The sequence below is a fragment of the Tribolium castaneum genome, chromosome 9 (genome assembly GCF_031307605.1).
Source record: "Tribolium castaneum strain GA2 chromosome 9, icTriCast1.1, whole genome shotgun sequence".
Lineage (NCBI taxonomy): Eukaryota > Metazoa > Arthropoda > Insecta > Coleoptera > Tenebrionidae > Tribolium > Tribolium castaneum.
Genome location: NC_087402.1, coordinates 1,555,952 through 1,574,612, shown reverse-complemented (window position 1 = coordinate 1,574,612; position 18,661 = coordinate 1,555,952). Strand labels below are relative to the sequence as shown.

The following is an 18,661-nucleotide window of genomic DNA, read 5'->3' as shown; positions in this document are numbered from 1 at the left end:
CTCTTTTCTTTAATCGTGTGATACTCTCTACTCTTTCTAGACTTTGGGACTCGTAAAATAAAGTAGAAAAATACCAATATATCGTATTGAAATACTTACACATGTTTCGTAAATTAAGAAAATGTTAAAGGACATTTTAAAAGTAAATAAGTACAAAAGATTAAAAATTGTTACATGCATTTTTTTTATCTAATTAAAAACATAAATTTTAAGTTATTTCACGCGGCTTAGAAAGATTATCGTAAAAACAGATCTGCGCTTTCATTAACCTTCCTATCATCATATACAAAGTGATTCAGAACGACTGTTCCAAATGGCGATTGCAAATGTAATTTTTTTAATTTTACAAGCAAAAAAAGGTTTCCAACAGAAACTGTTACTTTTTATACTTATTTTTCTTTTTTATTTAAAAGGATTCAGTAGGTAGGTATAACAGAATTTTTCGTTTATACGAAGGAAAGGACCTATTTGACTCCAAAAATTCGAAAATGCAAATGTATTGTTGCTATTTTAAGTTTTTACTAACGGTTTCTGAAAGCTACCCCTTAAGAAAATAAATTTTTGATTAAATAAGAAGAGTAATTAGCGATATGAATTATCCTGGGGAAAAAAAGGTTAAATCCAAAAATATTAAAAAAAACGAATTATTCTGGCTCAAAAGTCGGTTAGTGCACTTTTTTTGACTTTGAAAAGAAAAAATTCGTAACTCGTAATCAGGAAATCAGTCGTAATTAGGAGGGGTGTAAATTGAAACAAGGACTTGATTTAATTTTGTTTTATTCTTCCGGGCGTTTAATAGGCTTAAATAACAAAATTTCGATTAACGTTAGTTAAATAAATCGTCAACTAACAATCAGAGGACTACTTTTCACTAAGTAGTATCTGTAATAATAAATAACGGCCAATTCACGGGTCACGAACTTGAATGATTACCAATTTTCAGTTTTCAAGCCCGCTATGGCTTGATATAGTAAAATCCAGTCGCATTTAATTTCGAACAAACAAGGTTAAAATAAAGGTGACGCAGTTTTGCGTAACGTGGAGATAATCATGTTTACTACGGTGAAGCTTTCCCGTGAAAAACAGCTAATGAAATCGTTTGATAAACCAGAACCCGCCATTATCCTGCGTGCATCCTTTCAGGACTTTCCCGCGTTCTCGTCCGCCATTACCGCCCGCTCGCAGCCAAAGGGTGAAGCGAGAGCTAAGAGAAAGCTAACATGTCCCCAGCCCAGAACGAACGCTCCTCCAAAATTATCCTCGTCCGCGTGAGCTAAAATTTGTATATCTCGCCTCGGATTGATTGAGCCCACGGAGGCAGCCGAAGGAACAGACCTTGAACCTGCTGCATAATAAATAAAATAAGCCTGGAAAATGAATAAGACAAAAAGCGAGTGTAGCGCCATTTAGCCGCCTATCGGCCGGTGTTAAAACTAGCCGCATTCCTGGCAAAAGAACCACGTCCCTATCGTGACAAGCCAAAGTATATCTAATAGTTCGGACATACCGCCGCAGTTCCCAAAGTTTTCCCGCGTTTCCGGCCCGAATTTTCCGCATTTTCCCGAACATTTCGCCGGATTCGGCGCCGCCACGACCGGAAATCGCGAAAACCGCCCAAAAACGCCCGGATTATCCTCGAATTTCGCAATAAATTGAGTCGAATCCGTCGGTTGCTCTGGTGCAAACATGTGCATCGTTTAGCCTTCGGCCGGCTTCGGGCTCCTTCGGCGCCTTCTACGTGCTTTTGGTGGAATAGCGACGACGCACATCGCATAGGTGGCGTTGTGCACCACGTTCAGGGAAGGTAAGAACCCTTTGGAGTATTTTTCGCGTTATTTGCCCCTTTGCGGGGGATTTTTTCGCCCTTTTGTGCGGCCTTCGGACGCATGCACGCGGTCGCGCCCTACAACCGCCGCTTTGGACGCGGTTTAAGTAGGTTTTAACGGTGAAATGTCGCCTCGAACGAGGAAATCGCCTCTCTAACAGGTCATTTGCTTTGTTTATACGGGAGGTTGCGGAGCTGCTGTACCATGATGATGATGGTCGAGGGCGGTTTCCGCGCCCGGAACAAGGGGGGGGCGCATCCTGTCTCCAGGGGGCGCTGACGGATTTTTCACGACAACGGGCGACTTTCGTGCTTTTATTCCGGAATGATAACGAGTTTGGTTAAGCGATCGTGTAGCGCGAACGATACTTGGAAAATTTGAGCTTTTGGTGCGGTTTTAATGGCAACGCCATGCTCACAACTACTCAACAATGAATCACATGGTTTTCAATTTATTGGGATTTAAATCACGTAATTATTGATGCTTGAGGTGATTTACCAACAGTTTTTGGTAAAAATTCACACAGAACGGGGAAATTGGGGATTTTTCACAAACATCCCTTCGGAGGCGAGAAATATCAATGCTAGATTAAGTCGTAAGGAAAAATCAGAGGGTACATCCCCATTAAAAAATAATAATAACTCATTTACGAAAATTGTGTTGTCCTTATTTGAACAACCCTTAATTATTTAAAGGTGGAAATTAATAAATTTTTAGATTTATCCTTGTCTACAGGATAAGCAATGAAGGATAAAGTTGTTCTGTAATCAAAGGGAATCATTAATATCCGTAAATTTTTTGTTTTTTTTTTCCTTTGAGAAAAAAATAAACGTTAGGTTTATTTCATTAAGTAATGCTTGGTAAAAATTATAAACAAATCCTCAATTTGCCACTCGATTTTTCCATTCTATCTCTTAAAAAAATAATTTTCTTTAAAGATTTAACTTAGCAAGTGAGTGTTAAATATCTATGTAGGTATTTTATAAGTAAAATTTTTTACTTAGAATTTAGGTACAATATTTACAAGTTGGCTTCAATAATTTTTTTTATTTTTTTCCATCCAGTTCGAACATAGTTTTTTTCCGAAAGGTTAAATTAAAACCGACAATTAATCAGAATTTGACAAATTTAACGCAATCATTAAATTATATGAGCCGGTAGTTTTCATCAGTCCTAAGATAACATTATTAAACTATTTCAGCCTAATTCAGTGTATTTCATTGTGTCATTAGAGCAAAAATTGTTTGAATATGGCAAATTGTCAAGCAAAATCTGTTTCAGTCTAAATAAAATTTAATTTTCCGTTTATTACATCTAATTGTGCAATATTTTACTTAATAAATGACTGTTATTCACGTAGCAGTTTATCAGTATTCTTTTCTTTTTAGAATCTTTTAACACAGCAAGGGCACACGAGTAACTGCTTTTTATGGTATAGTTAATTCCTGGAAGTTTATAAGTTTACAATTTTCTTCTATTCCTCCTTAGAATTACGTTTAATTAATTTTTACAAAAGAATTAAAAAGAATTGTACTTTAAAATCCGATTGAATTATTTCGTTTTATTTTTTTGGGAAATCGATTTTTTCTTGGCGTTCTTCAATTAATACAAATTTTAAATTAAAATAAAAAAGCTTTGGGAAAAAAAGAACGAAAAAAAGATAAAAAGACAGAAATATTTGTCAATTAGTACCTACTGTTGACACCTCTAGGAAATTTATTGGTGCTAATTTTTAAATAAGTGGCAATTTTTACAAAGAGAGCGAAAAAATCGCATAAAAATTGTAGACGAGTGAAGAGAGAAATGTGAAGAGCTTTTCTAAAAATTTTGCAAGAAATTGATCTACCCTGTTCCACCAAAATCCTTTACAACTTTTTGCACTTTGCATAAATTGTATGCAAATTCTTAAGTTTAATGTGTTCCACCAATTTAATCGTTTTCTTTATTTTTTTGGTGGAACAGGGCCCTGATTATAAAAAGTAACAATTTTCAAACGAACCTGGAGAAAAATTTCAAACTTGAATCAGTTCGAACTTAAATTATACTAAATTTATGACAAAGTGACTTTTTGCTCTATAACTATCAGTAACACTGGATTATTCTGTCTTTAAAAGGTCACACGTAAGGGATAATAATACATTTAACGAAATTTCGAGGCAGAAACGAAAGTTTGTGACAAGCTGACACCAATTTTCTTACCAATTCTTACAATTAATTAATGAAGTTTTATGAAAAAAGTGATCAACTTCAATTGTGGCGCATCCGACTCGTGTTTTAATAATTGATTGTTAAGGGTGGAACTATGGCAAGAACGGAACTTTACTTTCGATTTATCAATTTATTTTCGTAACTTTTGCAAGGACCAATGTTTTTCTTTAAGTCTAAATGTGGTTTTATTATTATTTGGAATAAATCGGAAGATCGAATATGGAAATAACCACCATCGTGCCTGACCTCAAATTAAGTGGAGCGTTTAGGTGATGAATAGGGGGTTCAGTCTATTTTAGGGCGTATTAAGCCACTAATTTTGCGTGAAAATCATTTAATTGATTTATTCCTTTTCAAACATTGTTTAAAATTGTCTTTTAAAAAATAGAGTTTTTAAATAACATCTTAAATAAAGTTTTCAACTCAACCTGAAATTATTCATTCAAAGCTTGTGACAAGAATATAACCTTGTCAGGCAAGCTCACGCAACCGTCAAAAGCTCGCTCCTCATTTATGGCATTTTTGAACAATAGGTTTTTATTTAATTTGATTACAAACCTTTTGCGTTTTAATAAAATCAATACTTACAACAAATTTTATTTTATTTTCGTGTTTTTTTGAAGAATTTAGACAAAAAGTTACGTATTTATAATTTAAGTTTATTAAATCGTCATGAATGAATATTTTCAGACGATGAAGATGTAAAAAGTCAATTTTTTGGTGATTTTAATGCTTCAGCGTATCGCTGAAAAAAAAGACTTGTAATAAAACATAAATTTAAATTCCACGAAATTTTTTTCAAAAAGTGAAGTGTTCCAGAGATTTTCTTGTTAAACATTAGCGAACTGCAAGTAATATTCACTTTTAACGAAACGTCTAATCAAATAATTTTTTAATTTCACTGAAATACTAGGTCGTAGCAGGAAAGGGTAAAGTAGGTAAAAAAAGCAATTTTTGAATTGAATTTTATTGTACAGGTTTTTAATGTAATAAAAGTGGTGACAATTTTTTCTTTTTACATTTTAAATCACAAATACTCAAATAAGTAAATTTATTTATTATTACAATTTAAACTTTTGCGTACAAGGGTTAGATTCAAAGTTAACAAATTTACATCTAACGTCGCACTAAAAGCCAGTTTTATCAAAATATCATTAATTCAGCTCACTTTCAAAAACCGGAGTTTATTTGTCTTCATTTCCGTTCCAAGCAATTGATTGTAATTTTTAATGGTATTTTTTTGTAAATTTCACGTTGTATTTCATTTGCGAATAAAAATTTTTTGGTGTTTGTGAAGTTAATACAGTAAAAACAATTTAATAATAAATTTGGCGTATTTTGCTGAGAGATTTTATGGCCAAATCATGGTGTTAAAACCACACACAAGGAGTGCAAATGCGCGAGATGAAAGCAAGAATTTACGTCTGTCGATAGCGTTTAAAATACCGGATATCCTAAGCCCATTTTAAAAATGTACAAACCTGTTTTACATCAGCGATAAATTCTCAGTACGTTAATTATTCAGCCGGCAGGAATTTTATGCGATATTATTGCACTAATGCCTAACGAGTCCAGCTGGCTGTTCTGACATGACTTGGTAATTTCCAGAATTTTGTAATGACATGGCAACTCGAGAAAAGAAGCTTTCAATTAGCCGAAAGCAAAACACATCGTCTCCTTTACCGCCAAAGGACGATCTAACACCTCCTGAAATAAAACCTCCCCCAAACAATGACACAGCGGAAGAAACACCCGCTCCAAAGCAATCACCGAAAGCCCCATCTTTAGCAAAAAAACTGGCACCAAAAACCCCAAAGAAACTAACAAAGAAACCAACCATCGCGATCAAACTAAAACCCGCGATTAAGAAAAACGTGAAAATTAAACGAAAAATCATCAAAGTGATAGGCAATAACCCGAAAAATGCTGAAACTAAAAAGAAATTGCTCAAGAATTGCGTCAAGCAAATCAAACCGAAAAAAGCAAAAGTTGAGAAAAGCGAAGAGACGTTACCCCCTGTTCTGGAACCGATTCTACCAATTGAAGAGGACGCTGATAACAAACAAGTCAGGAAAAAAGGCGGACGCGCGCCACGAATCGACAATTACGCCAAAAACGAACTATTAGTCGATCCCGCAAAAAATAAACGCGTCTACAAGAAAAAAATCAAAGCTGAAAACAGCGAGTCGATTGAAGACGTCATGAACGATCTGAATTCGCTCATCAAAGGCGAGAGTAAAGAGGAATCCGACGTGGTGTCAGAATCGGGCAAAAGCGACTCCCTAAAGGCGAAAAAAATCGTCAAAAGACGCAAGAAAGAAAACATTGAGAACACCCTAAGCAAGCTGAGTCCTTCCCAGCGCAAAGTAATCGACATGCTGGACTTGAACGTCAGCAAATTCAAGGACTTGCCAGTGGTTAAAAGGCGCCACAGCATTGAAAAATTCCCGATTGGGATTGTAGACACCGATGGACCAAACCTCAACCGACTGTCAATTTTCAATAACTTACCTCGCTGTATTAGCCCTCGTTCGAAAAATTTCCCTAGGTTAAGGCAAACAGTGGATGGGTTCAACCGCCGGTCGAATCCTTACAAGACCAGGTCGGACTCACCGGCCCGCATTTTGCGGAATGGAAAACAGAGGAAACTGAAAGATTTGGAACTGCTGGAAGGTCTGGACATTACACACAAGCGGCGACGACGGAACTATTCCGAGTTCAGCGGCAGCGAAATGTCCAAGTTTTCAGGCTACGAGTCCGATAGTAGCTTCTCGGACTTGTCGTCAGTACACGGTGCTGAAAATCCTGAAACGAAGGACATGGACGGCATCAAGAAGGAGAAAATTGAAGACGATGGCAATCCTCCCGCCGTTTCGGCTGAAACCGACCACAATTTCACCGACACCAACTCGAATCTTTGCCTGAATAAAGACGTTTCGGTTAAGGACGAACGAGACGTCCTGGACAGCATGCCATCGGCCCCCAGCTCCAAAGTTCCTGAAAAATCGATAATCCTCGACATCATGAAGCAAGCCTTCAATGATCCCTTCGAGGAAGACAAACAGAAAAAGAAGACTTCTGTCGAAGACGTGAAAATCGAACCAACAACCGAAAATTCCGAAGATAAAAACCAAGAGGAAGTGGTCGAAAATGGCGAAAATGTGACTGAAGAAGTCGCCAATGGTGAAGTTATCTCAAACGGCGACGCACAAATTGAAGAAACCGCCGAAAACCTCGCGATCAAAGAAAACATCCTGCAAGCTTTAGGCTTGCAAAGTTTGAAGGCAGCTAAGGAAGCGCGACTGAAGAGCAAGGAAAAGGCCGAACCCAAGAGCGACCTGTACACCGGGACGCTCAAAACCGTCATCAAAATCAACCGCGGCGAGAAGAAGAAAGGGAGGAACATGAAGATGACTTTGCACAAAACCAAGAAGAGCGAGTGTGATAACGGCGACGACCACAAATTAAAAGAAGTGAGTGTTGGGTGTGTTAAAACAAAGTGTGATAAAACTGTTTCAGGGGCCGTCCACAAGCTGGAAACATGGTGGTCAGTCGTCGGAATCGGCCGGTGCGCACAGAAAATCACATTATTCTAACCGCTCTAACATGGGTAATTACATGGTTTCGGGGTTAACTTTGCCTATTGCACTTTTCTCATTTAATCATACTACACTGGCAGACTCTTGAGCTATGCTAGGTTACTTGGTTCACTCATTTACTTTGTGCTGTGTCCGAGACCAATTGTGTTTTCGTTTAGATGGCAGCAGTGAGCACACGTCCGATGGCGAGACCGGGGCGCAGGAAGGATCGACCAAAGCTTTGGTCATACCGGAGAAAGCTAGTTCCTTCAGTATACACCCGGGGAGGATCTGCAAGGACGAATGTTCCTATTGCTACGGCAAGTTCGGACTGTTCGATACTCCGTGTCATATCGCACAAATGAAGAGCGTCGAAAGGCAGAATAAAATTCTAGCCGGTTTGTTCTAACTTTGATTAAAAAACTGGTTTAATTTGTTTAATTTCAGCCGAAAAACATCTAACGCGCGATTCTTGCCTTTGTGACGCTTGTTATCGCCACGTTGACCGTAAGGCCAACACGCCCTCTTACACGAACAAATCTTACAAGAGAAGTGCAACCGTTGCACCAGGACCTAGACAGGATCACTGCCACGTGTTGGGGTGTCGTAAAGTCGCCACAAATATACTGCGGAGGAAGTGGATAATTAAAATGAGGAGGAGTATTTGCGAAGTGGTAAGTGAGCGCACTTGTAAATGAAAGTAATGACACTTGGGTGTTACAGATAAACATAGATTTAGATAATCCTGGTCTTCATTCTATTCCTATTTGTGATGAGCATTACTCGGCCCTTGAATACCTCATGGTGTGTGCTATGTGTAAAAGGAGATTAGCTAAGAATCACGTTCATTATTTGGGACCTGAAACCGTCGATTTAAACTTAGCTTTGACCACGGAAGGAATTCCCTTAAGTTTAACCGATAAACCGGTCGTTTGCAAACTGTGTAAATATTTCGCTACGATTATTCTCAAACCGCCTGAAGATCGGCCCGAAAACAGCTCAACCTTTTTTGTTGAATACAAGAAGAGGTAAGTGACTAGACTAGTTAGCTATATTTCAAAAACTAGAGCTTATAGAAAAAATCTTCTTATTGTTTTGCTGTTTGGTTCCAGGCTGCTTCATTTCAACGATATCGTCCCGATGGATGAAGCGGCGGCCGAAGAGCCGATAATAATTCCCACAAAGGACAGCAAGATAGAAAAAGAGCAAGTCCGGAAGAAACGGAAGATATCAAAGAACCAGTCAGTGCCCGGAGACGGTTCAGATTCTCAGGTAGAAGTAGAAAAATCGGACCAAAGTCGTGTGCCTTCAACCGATTCAACAAACCAATCACGTCCAGAATCTCCCTCTGACTACATGGTGGACTACAACACTTTAATTCCATCCATAGCAATGGAATGTGGCAGTGATAGTGAATCTAAAAAAGAACAACCACCAAAACCAACCCATTTGAAGAAAGTCGGACGTCCAGAAACCATCAAACAAGCAGTGGAAATATCAAAGAACATGAAACTGAAAAACGACAAAAGTAGTGATATCGCGGTCCAAAGACTAGGATCAAATCCTTCCATATCAGTCCGACAATTGTTCCCTTGCGAGGAAGATCTTCCACTTCAGGGCACCATAGAATTCGGCAACGTCAAAGAACGGACGCCCGAAGGCTGGGAGAAGTGCACCTCAGTCATACAATACGACATGGAAACCAAACACTTATGGCAAGAATTGCAAAAACCATACGGAAACCAAAGCAGCTTCCTGAGACATTTAATCCTCCTAGAGAAATATTTCCGCAACGGTGATTTAATCCTAGCACCCAACGCTAGCCACCATTCAATCAACTACAGCGAATCGGTCCACAACCGCCTCCGAGCCTACGACAACATCCCATCAAGCGCTGGCAACGTCCAACCCATCAGCATGATCCCATTCAACAAAGTCCAGAAAAGTACCAACGGAATCGTCACCACCGCCAACACAAACCCGGCCAAAGAACCCCTACCTGCAGTCCCACCAACCATAAACGCAGCAAACGTCCCCAAAAGCACCCCCATTACAATATCCCAGCTAAACAGCCCCCCTTTAATCCCACCTAACCCCCCGCCCCCCAAACCCAAGCCCGTGGGCGCCCCCCCAGGCCTCATCTCCCTGCACCCTGGCACCAACCGACCAGTGGCCCCCCTAGTCAAAGCCCCCCAATCCCAGAAAATCAAATTCCCGATAACGAAAAACTGGCGACCGAATTTAATCCCAATCGACCCTTCGAAGAAAAACTCCGAACGCAAAGCCGGCTTGGTGCAGGTGATTTCGGGCGGGAAACCCTACCATATCACTCTAGAAGACTACAAAAAAATGTGTGCTATCAAGAAGAGTTTCGAGCTGAAGCAGAAGCGACTCCAGGAGGCGGCAAAAGGGGCGCAAACGTCGGTGCTAAAGGCGGTAACGCCGCGCAAAAGCTTGATGATTTCCAAGGGGAAGGCCGAAGAGTCGGAGACGATTTTAGACAAGTTGGACAAGCAAGTGGAAAAGTTAGAATCGAGACTGAACGAAAATAAACCGCCGTTATCACTTCCGAAAATACCTAAATCGTTGACGGTTATCCCGCAGACGGTGACTCGAAAACCCTCCCGGCCTTCAAGTCCCGTTCTACTAATTACCCCCAAACCAAAACAGATAGCAAACAAGTCATGATTAATTCTGACGTGTTTTACAAAGTGCCTCAAAGAAATCGTCTTTTGTACGCTAGAAGAGAGATTGAATATATCGACAGTTTTGTTTTTTATTTTATGCAAATAAATTGTTGGCGGAATTGTAAGTTTGCTTTGATTATATTGTTACGAGATTGACACGAGTTAGAGGATATTTTTTTATGTAACTTGTAAATATCCCAATCCACTCTTAAACGACGTATGTGTTCAGTAGCTGCATACATGATTTCGTTTGGTCAAAATTCCAGCAATAACGGTCGTCTTTCCATTACCAATTTATAGTTTCGAGTACTTAGAAAGAAGGGAAAATGTACAAACAGTGCGAGTGTTTGCACGTTTTTCGGTTCCAATGCTCATTAATCATTTAATTGTAATCCTAATTTATTACAGTTTTAGTATTTTTGTATACCTATGTTTAGTTGGATGTTATTGGCTTGTAATGATTTGTGCCGGTCAGATGATCGGCTAGAATGTGAAATTGAAAAGTCTGAAATATTGTTAATTTTTCTGAAACCTGTATAAAGCCCACTATTTGAAGTTACTAGTTAATTCATTATAATTATTTATGTACATAAACCGGGCGTTACAATAATTGAAAATAAATAATTTAATACATTACTTGTGTTTTCTTCATTTACGCTTACGAAAGTTCGGTCGTGATTTCATCGAAATTAATTAACCAAGGTCAAAATCAATCAAACATCATTAATAATCAGAATCATTAGATAAATCCGATTTTTATGAAGAAAAAATAAACTACAACATTTGCGCATCACGGCGTTTTAAAACCTCACTGATAAAAGCTTATCACTTTCGTGGCAAAATTAGTTAACATCTGCACAATCACGTTCGCATATTTTTAGCCTTAATTGGCACAATTTATAATTTTCAGACGTGACCTCTATCAAACGTAATAGATCCTAATCTATACCAAGATTTTTGTCGTACGAAGTGCCAATTTTAATATACAGAGTTGAGTTGTGAAAATTACTGTCTATTACAGAAGATTTCAGCGAGTTATATAGTTTAATAAAAAATATTGAGGAAAAAAAATGTTGCTTGAATCTTAAGATTCAAGAAATATAATTTCTACACTATTTACTAAAAATAAAACTCGTAGGAGAGCGAATGTAGGAAAAAGGAAATCTTCAATTGTTTGTATACGATGACGTTCACTTATCAATATTCAATTTTACATTATTTACAAAACACAAACATAAAAATAGATAACAAATCAATGTAGAAAATAAAACATGTCTAAGACAAAGACGTCGGCGTTTAAGTATTCTTGACGTCAACAAAATATTTTCTTCTATTATTATTATTATTGGCGACTCATGTAAATTACCCAGAAAGTAAAATTTTTTGAAGGACAGTTTTTATTATGTTGGAAAATAAAAACAATTTTTTTGCTTTTAAAAATTCCCACTTTAATGAGAAAGTCTCATAACTGCGTAGTTTTTTTATTTTTTTCTAATTTTTACATCATGTAGTCACATGAAATAAATTTTGTAATAGACGTATCTGAACAAAAATATCTAAGTTCACACAAAAGATAGCAATTCTAAATTTAAGTTAGACGTGGTTTTAATCATTTTATTTTTGCAAACAGACAATTATTATTTTTTTACATGTATCTAAAAACGATGAATTTTGGTAAAATTATTCATCACCTACAAGTTTTTTAATAATTTTATAAAATAAATAAACTCAATTTTTTTCGAAATTATTGTTTCTAAAATATATTTATTTACATACACACTTTTTGCCCACCTGTAAACATACAGGGTGTTTCAGCGAATGATTTTACTACGGATATTTAAAGATTAGGATATGAAACGTCCAAATTTTCAGAGCAATAAATTTGAAAAAAATATGGTATTTGTATCACGTTTAACACATATAACAAACAAAAAAATACGGGCAGATAGAATTTTAAATTCTCAATAATAAGACATAAACATAATCCAAACATTTTATCGTAAACTATGTTTAAAAAAATTTCAAAATTTTATCAATCTGCACTTTGCCACATATTTTTCAAAATGCTGCGAATACGGTTACAGATGCAAGAAAAATGTTAGGAAGAAAGTTGTAGAGAATTAAATTTCCTACAAAAAAGTCTGCGAGACTATATTCTTATCTTCAACCATTTAGGCCCTAAAGTCATTCAAAGACACCCAAGTAACGGACTTGCTTCATTTTGCCGGTGGTCAAGTATTGGAAAGTTAATTTATATCTAAACCGTTGAAGATAGAAATATGGTGTCGCGGACTTTTTTGTAGAAAATTTAATTCTCTACAACTTTGTTCCTTACACTTTTTTTGTATCTTCAACCGTATTCGCAGCGTTCGCAAAAATATAAGGTGGAACGCAAATTGATAATTCTTTGCGCACCATCGCATATTTATCAAAACGCTGGGAATACGATTCAAGATATAAAGAACAAAGTTGTAGAAAATTAAATTCTGAGACACCACATTTGTATCTTCTACAGTTCAGGTATAAATTAACTTTCCGTTAGTTGATTACCGGATCCATGACGGAAACATGCTTTTTGAAAAAAATTTAACCACCCAAGAGAAACTGTTTTGTATTATTGTCCACCTGACAAGTTTTCTATAAATAAAAAATTAATGATTAAAAATGGGTTTTTCTGTGCTAAATTTAAACTGAATGTTCGGAAAATTGTTGACGTCAATTACCACCATTTGGCAAGACGTATGCATTGAATCTTAGTTCATTGATATTTTTTAGTCTAGCCGAAATAGTGCAATTCTAATCAAAGAAAAAAAAGTGCTAAGCAGTGTCACAAGTGCCACTCTGTATATCCCGCAATCGTCGTGGTCATCACCCTTTATCACTGGCGCTCTAATCACAATCATAATTAGCCAAAGCTTTCGATTTCATTTAATTTTCCATAATAGGGGAAAAAATGAAATTGATAAGGAAGAGAGGCCCAGTAGTGATCGAGTCTGCAAATGAGCACGTAGACAAACAATCACGGTCAAAAACCTCGCCAACAATCAGAAATTCAGAAATAGCCACAATTCTGGAATGAATTTTCAGCGACAAAAACAAAAATAAAATTCTTGCGGTGTGTCCTTGAGTGCAACAGGAACAGTCAGTGTAGCACTACACCCAATTGGAATCAACTGTCAAAAACATCAATTCAAGTGTCAAGTCATGTGTAAGTAGTTTATTAACAAAAAACGTGTATCATGTCTAGGAAAACGCAAAGCTGGTAAGAAAACATTTACTTTTTACGCAAAAATAGGCGGAATTTAAAGCGGACAGTTCCTTTGTTTGTCAAGAGAAGTAAAGTGCGACTTATTTCCGACACCAACACGTCAACATATTTTCGGACGATGTAAACAAAATCGCATTATTTTCGTTAATCCCAGTCCAAAATCATCCACAAAAGCGACAATAAACCAAAATTGCGGAAAACACAACGAATTTGCGAAAATATCGCTCAATTCTGTAAAAACGTGACGTTAACCTAGCCTTGAAAACAGATTTTTGCCTCTAATTTTGCTATCAGTCCCCAGAAGTATGACTTCTTGTAAGTAAACACGTGTTTGAGGTGATAATAATGAATAACTTTAAGTGTTTACAATTTTTTCCTTATTTAATTGCCCTAACCTCAAATTGTAGTGTCACTTTTTTGCAGTGACACAAATAAACACAACGCTGCTTGGGTATAGCAAAATCCAAAAACTACTACCGCCCCACGTCCAAAATTCCAAAAAAATGTCTTCCCCTATAATGAAGTCGCTGGGCACTTTACCCGACAAATACGAGTCTTTGAGTCTCTCCCTGAGCCCCTCTGACGACCCAAAATGCGAAAGCGTGCACCTTTTAGACGACCAAGAGCGCCTCTTGATCAGCACCGAAGAAAACTTCGTCAAACTACTAAAAATCGACCCCACTCACAAAATCAAAGTCGTTTCGATTTTTGGTAACACAGGAGAGGGCAAGTCTTACACCCTCAACCACACATTCTTCGAAGGCAGGGAAATATTCCAAACCTCCCCCTACCAGAACTCTTGCACGATCGGCGTTTGGGCAAAATACGACCCCACCTTAAAAATGCTCTGCATCGACACTGAAGGCTTCCTGGGGATCACTAAAAAGGAGCACCAACGCACCCGTCTCCTGTTAAAAATTCTCGCAATTTCCGACGTTATCATCTATCGCACGAAATCAGAGCGTTTGCCACGCGACATGTACACGTTCTTGGGGGGCGCCTCCAAGGCGTATAAAGAGCACTTCAGTCCTGCGTTACAAAGCGTTTTGCAAAAGTACGAAGTGGAAAAGACTGCAGCCGCATGGGGGCCCAGTGTTATTATTTTCCACGAGACGCGGTATACGAATACTTTGACCAGTATCGCAGATGTTAAAATGTCGCCAGAGGATATTTTACGGGAGAATTTCGCCAAATTGGATGAGAGTTGTGATGGGTTTAGCTCATTGAAGTACATTGGGGTGGTAGATGGGGTCGGGAAGGCGTCGTTTTTGCAATTGAGGGTTGCTGTGGAGAAGGAGCTCGAAAGTAATCAAGTGAGGTCGCCGAGGAGCCCCAAATATGTCTTTCATACGCTGAAGGTTTGTATAGAGTAGCTCATGGACACAAAAATATACGTTGACAATAGCTATAGAAAATTAGCGCTGTTAAGGTCAAACGACGGAAAATTATACCAAAATTTTAATTTGTAGTTTAAAGTCTTTTGACAGAACTTGTTTGGGCAGAGCATTATAAAGTAACAATGACAACATACGGATATCTCGAAGCCTTGACCTGTTATACACAAATAACAAAGTTTTTTACATTTGTTGAATTGCCTTTCAGGTTAAAAAATATAAATTAAAGAATTGGGTTTTTAGCATCTCCTATCATATATTTATTTATGTTTTTTTGCAATAAATCTCACTATCAGGTGACCTTGACTATCCATAGCAATTTGGATCAGATGTTGGTGTTTTAGTCTAAAAGAATTTATTCTTTAAATACAATAAATTTATTAATAATTGTAATTACTTTAATTATGTAAATAAATCGGCAGAGACTTGAGTATACATTGAACATATTGTGTGATAGTATTAAATAGTAATTTTTTATATTATATTTATATTTATTTAAACAAAAAAATTCTAAGTCAACAATAAAAACAAAATAAATAACATTCTTAGAGTCAAAAAAAAGAAAACAGATCGAAGCTTTGTTTTATTTTTCTACGCTTGCTCTATTTTATTATAAGAAGCGATTTTTTTGTTTCAGTATCGTATAAGTGCTTTCATCATTAAGAAAAATTAAAAGCATACATTCCTTACAAATTAAGACAGTAAGGTCAAGTTGTATCGTCTTTAATCCTGGTTTAAACGCAAAACAACGATTATTATTTCAACAATAATTGTCGTTAGAGGTTTAAATCAGGATTAAAGATGATTAACTTTTGCTGATAAAGACTTTTGCGTGAAATTATCAATAAAAAAAATTATTTTATTTTATTGCATTCTTTTCAGAAAAAACTACCAAATTATTTGTTTAAATTTGTATTATAGTATTACATATTAAGCCTTAATTTTCTGTGTTTTCAGAAAAAATACGTTATTTATAATGAGAAAATGATCATTTTTTGAATATTATTCAATAAATTAAATAAATAAAACAGCATAAAAATTGTTTTTTTTATTTAGGCGTTAAATGAGAAATTTCAAAGCCACATATCCGACATCGCCCCCCAGCTCTACCTCTCGGCGTTTTTCACGTGCCAAGACACATGTTTATCATGTGGGGTGGGTTGTACTTTATCAATGGGTCACAAAGACGACGATGAACCACACTTGAATTTAAGCAACTGCAAGCTCCAGCATCAATACCAAAATTTCGTTTATCTTTGCAAAGTACGTAAAAAAAAATTGTATAAAAATAATTCACTTAAAAATTAATTGTCTCAGAAATGTTACGAAAACGGCCGAAAGCAAGTAGTTGAACCAAGCTATCAAGGAAAAAACGAACAGTTCTGGAGCAGCATTATCTCATCAGTCTGGTCGGGTTATGTAATCGAATGCCCAACTTGTGGTAAAATCTACCAAAGTCGGGAATACTGGTACGGTAATAAGGACCCGAAAGACGAGGCTGTGGTAATTGACATTGTCCATGTCTGGCCAGGGGTAAGTTCGCTGATTTAGCAAAGGCTTATTAGAACACTTGCTTACATTACGCAGAAAAAATATTTGTGTTTGTGTGTTTCACTTTTTTTTTCGTAAAAGTGTTCTGTTGGGCCTTTGTGACACTTTTTAAATTATAGTATTAATTTTTTGAAAAAGGAAAAACACCATTTTCAGCATAAATCACTGCTGGGGTCCCAAAATTCGGCCCAGAAAGTCCTAGATGGGGTCACTAGCATCAGTAATGTAGTAGCCAGCGTTGGATCTCAGCCCACTAAGATGATAAGTGATTGGGTGACCGATCAGATCGCCCCCGGCTACTGGCGACCCAACAACGAAATTTTGGTAATTAATTCAATTGTTAAAGCAATTTAACCCAAAATTTTGTTTAGGAGTGCTTCAAGTGCAAGACAGCGTTTGAGTCGAATGCTTCAAAGCACCACTGTCGCGCCTGTGGGGAGGGTTTCTGCGAGGGTTGTTCGTCCAAAAGCCAGCCGGTGCCTGAAAGGGGTTGGCATGAAGACGTGCGAGTTTGTGACGATTGTTACAAGGAGGAGACGCCAACTATCAACCACGTGGCCGATGGCACGGAACTTCGCAGTCGGAGAATAGGAGAAAGCGTTATAAACTCGATATCAGTCGTTAAGTCGATTCTGGACAAGCCGAAAGAACTGATAAAGGAAACTGCAAGGCCGGCGTACTGGACGCCCGATAACGAATGCAGAAACTGTGCAGTATGTGAGAAACCGTTTGGGGCGCTTTTGGGGCTGCACCACTGCCGGGATTGTGGTAAGGGGGTGTGTGATAAATGCTCGACGACGCGGAAACCGGTGCCACTGCGAGGGTGGGAAACACCAGTCCGAGTTTGTGATAAATGTTCAAGTTAAGATGCTCAAAATTTGTTACAAGTCTGAGTAAGGACACAGTAGCTTTCGATAAAGCATTTACGTAGGTTTGTACTTTTAATAAATCCGTGTGAACGTCCTTGTGTGGTCTTTTTTATTTTATAGGGTTATGGAAATATACGCCGGTTAGAGATTATGCTTGTTAATAACTTATAGTTTATTTTATTGTGACAGAGTGAGTGATGTAATATTTACCTCGCTCAGTTTTTCACTAAAACGGTATTTTTTATTAGGTTTCGAGTCACAGAACTGTATCCCTTAGAGTATTTCAATAACACAAATGTGTGCTTTTATAACAAGTCCAATTGTCAGTATAGAATGTTTTTTTGGAGTAATTTTTTCTTGTACAGTGGCAGATTTTGTATCAAATGTACATACATTTAGGCAAATTTTTTATTAGAAAATTAAGGTGTTTAAATTAAGTTTCAAGCTTTACATTCCAAATTTTAATGTGAGCAGGTTACTACTAAAAATTTGTGCATTTATGATCAATTTATTTCTTTATTTGTTATTTTCATCAAAGCATCGACACAAAAACTATTTTTAGTGATGACAATTTCATTAAATTCATATTGTGATACAATGTAAATACTTAGTTGTATGTACATAATAAAATTGTTCATTTAACCATCTCTGTGTATTATTATTTCCCGTTCCTTCCCTAATTTTTTGCCACTTTACTCTCAAATTTTATACAGGGTGATTTTTTTAAACAATAATTTCTAGAAAAAGTGGAACATATTGCATAGAAAAATAGAGGTTCCAATTTGAAATAAAAACAAGGTCCAACATTACTATCACATTTACGAGTAATTGTATTTTTTATTTTTGAAATCTGGCCGCAAATAAAAATTATCATTTATTTTTAAGAAATCAGAAATTTCAAAAAACAAATAATATAAGACAAAAACAATTAAAGAAACACGATGTTGCAGAAAACATTTGATGTTGGCGCCAAGGCACATATTGCCAACCGTTTGAAACGTGCACATGGCACACACACCGAAGACTACAAAAAATAATTATCCGCTTATTTGTACTTCCTAAGCCGAAATAAAAAATTCGCAATCACTTAAAAATTATTCAATGTTATTCGGGACAAATTGGAATACTGATGCCACTCAAATTTATAATAAAACCAAAATCACTAAACTACTCATTCTCATCGGCCTGAATTTATCGTAAATTCCACCGCAAAATATGGGATTTTTCCGTATTTCGTTAGATTTTTATGTGAGTTATGAGACCCTGCTAATGTGGGCCCT

General features: G+C 36.9%; 3 protein-coding genes across 9 annotated transcripts in view; 2 read left to right on the top strand and 1 right to left on the bottom strand.

The window, feature by feature from the left end:
• Window positions 1–18,661, bottom strand: part of LOC103312579 (uncharacterized) — a 127,641-nt gene that overhangs the window by 99,626 nt on the left and 9,354 nt on the right. The window contains exon 1 of one of the 2 annotated variants that reach the window (XM_064358627.1): window positions 1,508–1,694. The exons of the other annotated variant lie outside the window; for it this stretch is intronic. Within the exon in view, the coding sequence (XP_064214697.1) occupies window positions 1,508–1,694 (187 nt within the window). Of the gene's footprint in view, window positions 1–1,507; window positions 1,695–18,661 lie in introns of those variants that run through there. 2 annotated transcript variants of the gene reach the window in all.
• east (enhanced adult sensory threshold) lies at window positions 1,665–10,932 on the top strand. 2 transcript variants are annotated; one of them, XM_008193550.3, is made up of 7 exons: window positions 1,665–1,804; window positions 5,643–7,507; window positions 7,554–7,602; window positions 7,792–8,010; window positions 8,060–8,286; window positions 8,336–8,640; window positions 8,725–10,932. In XM_008193550.3, the coding sequence occupies exons 2-7, from the start codon at window positions 5,657–5,659 to the stop codon at window positions 10,298–10,300; spliced, it is 4,227 nt and encodes a 1,408-aa protein (XP_008191772.2). In that variant the 5' UTR covers window positions 1,665–1,804; window positions 5,643–5,656; the 3' UTR covers window positions 10,301–10,932. The 2 variants fall into 2 exon arrangements, with proteins under 2 accessions (XP_008191772.2, XP_008191771.2); XM_008193549.3 differs by having other exon boundaries at window positions 7,554–7,644.
• LOC655676 (zinc finger FYVE domain-containing protein 1) lies at window positions 13,125–18,028 on the top strand. Of its 5 annotated transcripts, none has more exons than XM_008193544.3 (6): window positions 13,125–13,507; window positions 13,991–14,925; window positions 16,018–16,224; window positions 16,279–16,494; window positions 16,651–16,836; window positions 16,884–18,028. In XM_008193544.3, the coding sequence occupies exons 1-6, from the start codon at window positions 13,504–13,506 to the stop codon at window positions 17,376–17,378; spliced, it is 2,043 nt and encodes a 680-aa protein (XP_008191766.2). In that variant the 5' UTR covers window positions 13,125–13,503; the 3' UTR covers window positions 17,379–18,028. The 5 variants fall into 5 exon arrangements, with proteins under 5 accessions (XP_008191766.2, XP_015834591.2, XP_008191767.2 ...); XM_015979105.2 differs by having other exon boundaries at window positions 13,127–13,561; window positions 13,975–14,925; XM_008193545.3 differs by having other exon boundaries at window positions 13,129–13,561.

What these genes read in the sequence shown, in the direction of transcription:
- east (XM_008193549.3), top strand. Translation starts at nt 5,657, where the DNA reads ATGGCAACTCGAGAAAAGAAGCTTTCAATTAGCCGAAAGCAAAACACA. An exon ending in GGAGGAGTATTTGCGAAGTG is followed by an intron (nt 8,287 to 8,335) that starts GTAAGTGAGCGC and finishes TGGGTGTTACAG; the next exon opens with ATAAACATAGATTTAGATAA. An exon ending in TTTGTTGAATACAAGAAGAG is followed by an intron (nt 8,641 to 8,724) that starts GTAAGTGACTAG and finishes GTTTGGTTCCAG; the next exon opens with GCTGCTTCATTTCAACGATA.
- LOC655676 (XM_008193543.3), top strand. An exon ending in TTGTCCATGTCTGGCCAGGG is followed by an intron (nt 16,495 to 16,650) that starts GTAAGTTCGCTG and finishes TTTTTGAAAAAG; the next exon opens with GAAAAACACCATTTTCAGCA. An exon ending in GACCCAACAACGAAATTTTG is followed by an intron (nt 16,837 to 16,883) that starts GTAATTAATTCA and finishes AATTTTGTTTAG; the next exon opens with GAGTGCTTCAAGTGCAAGAC.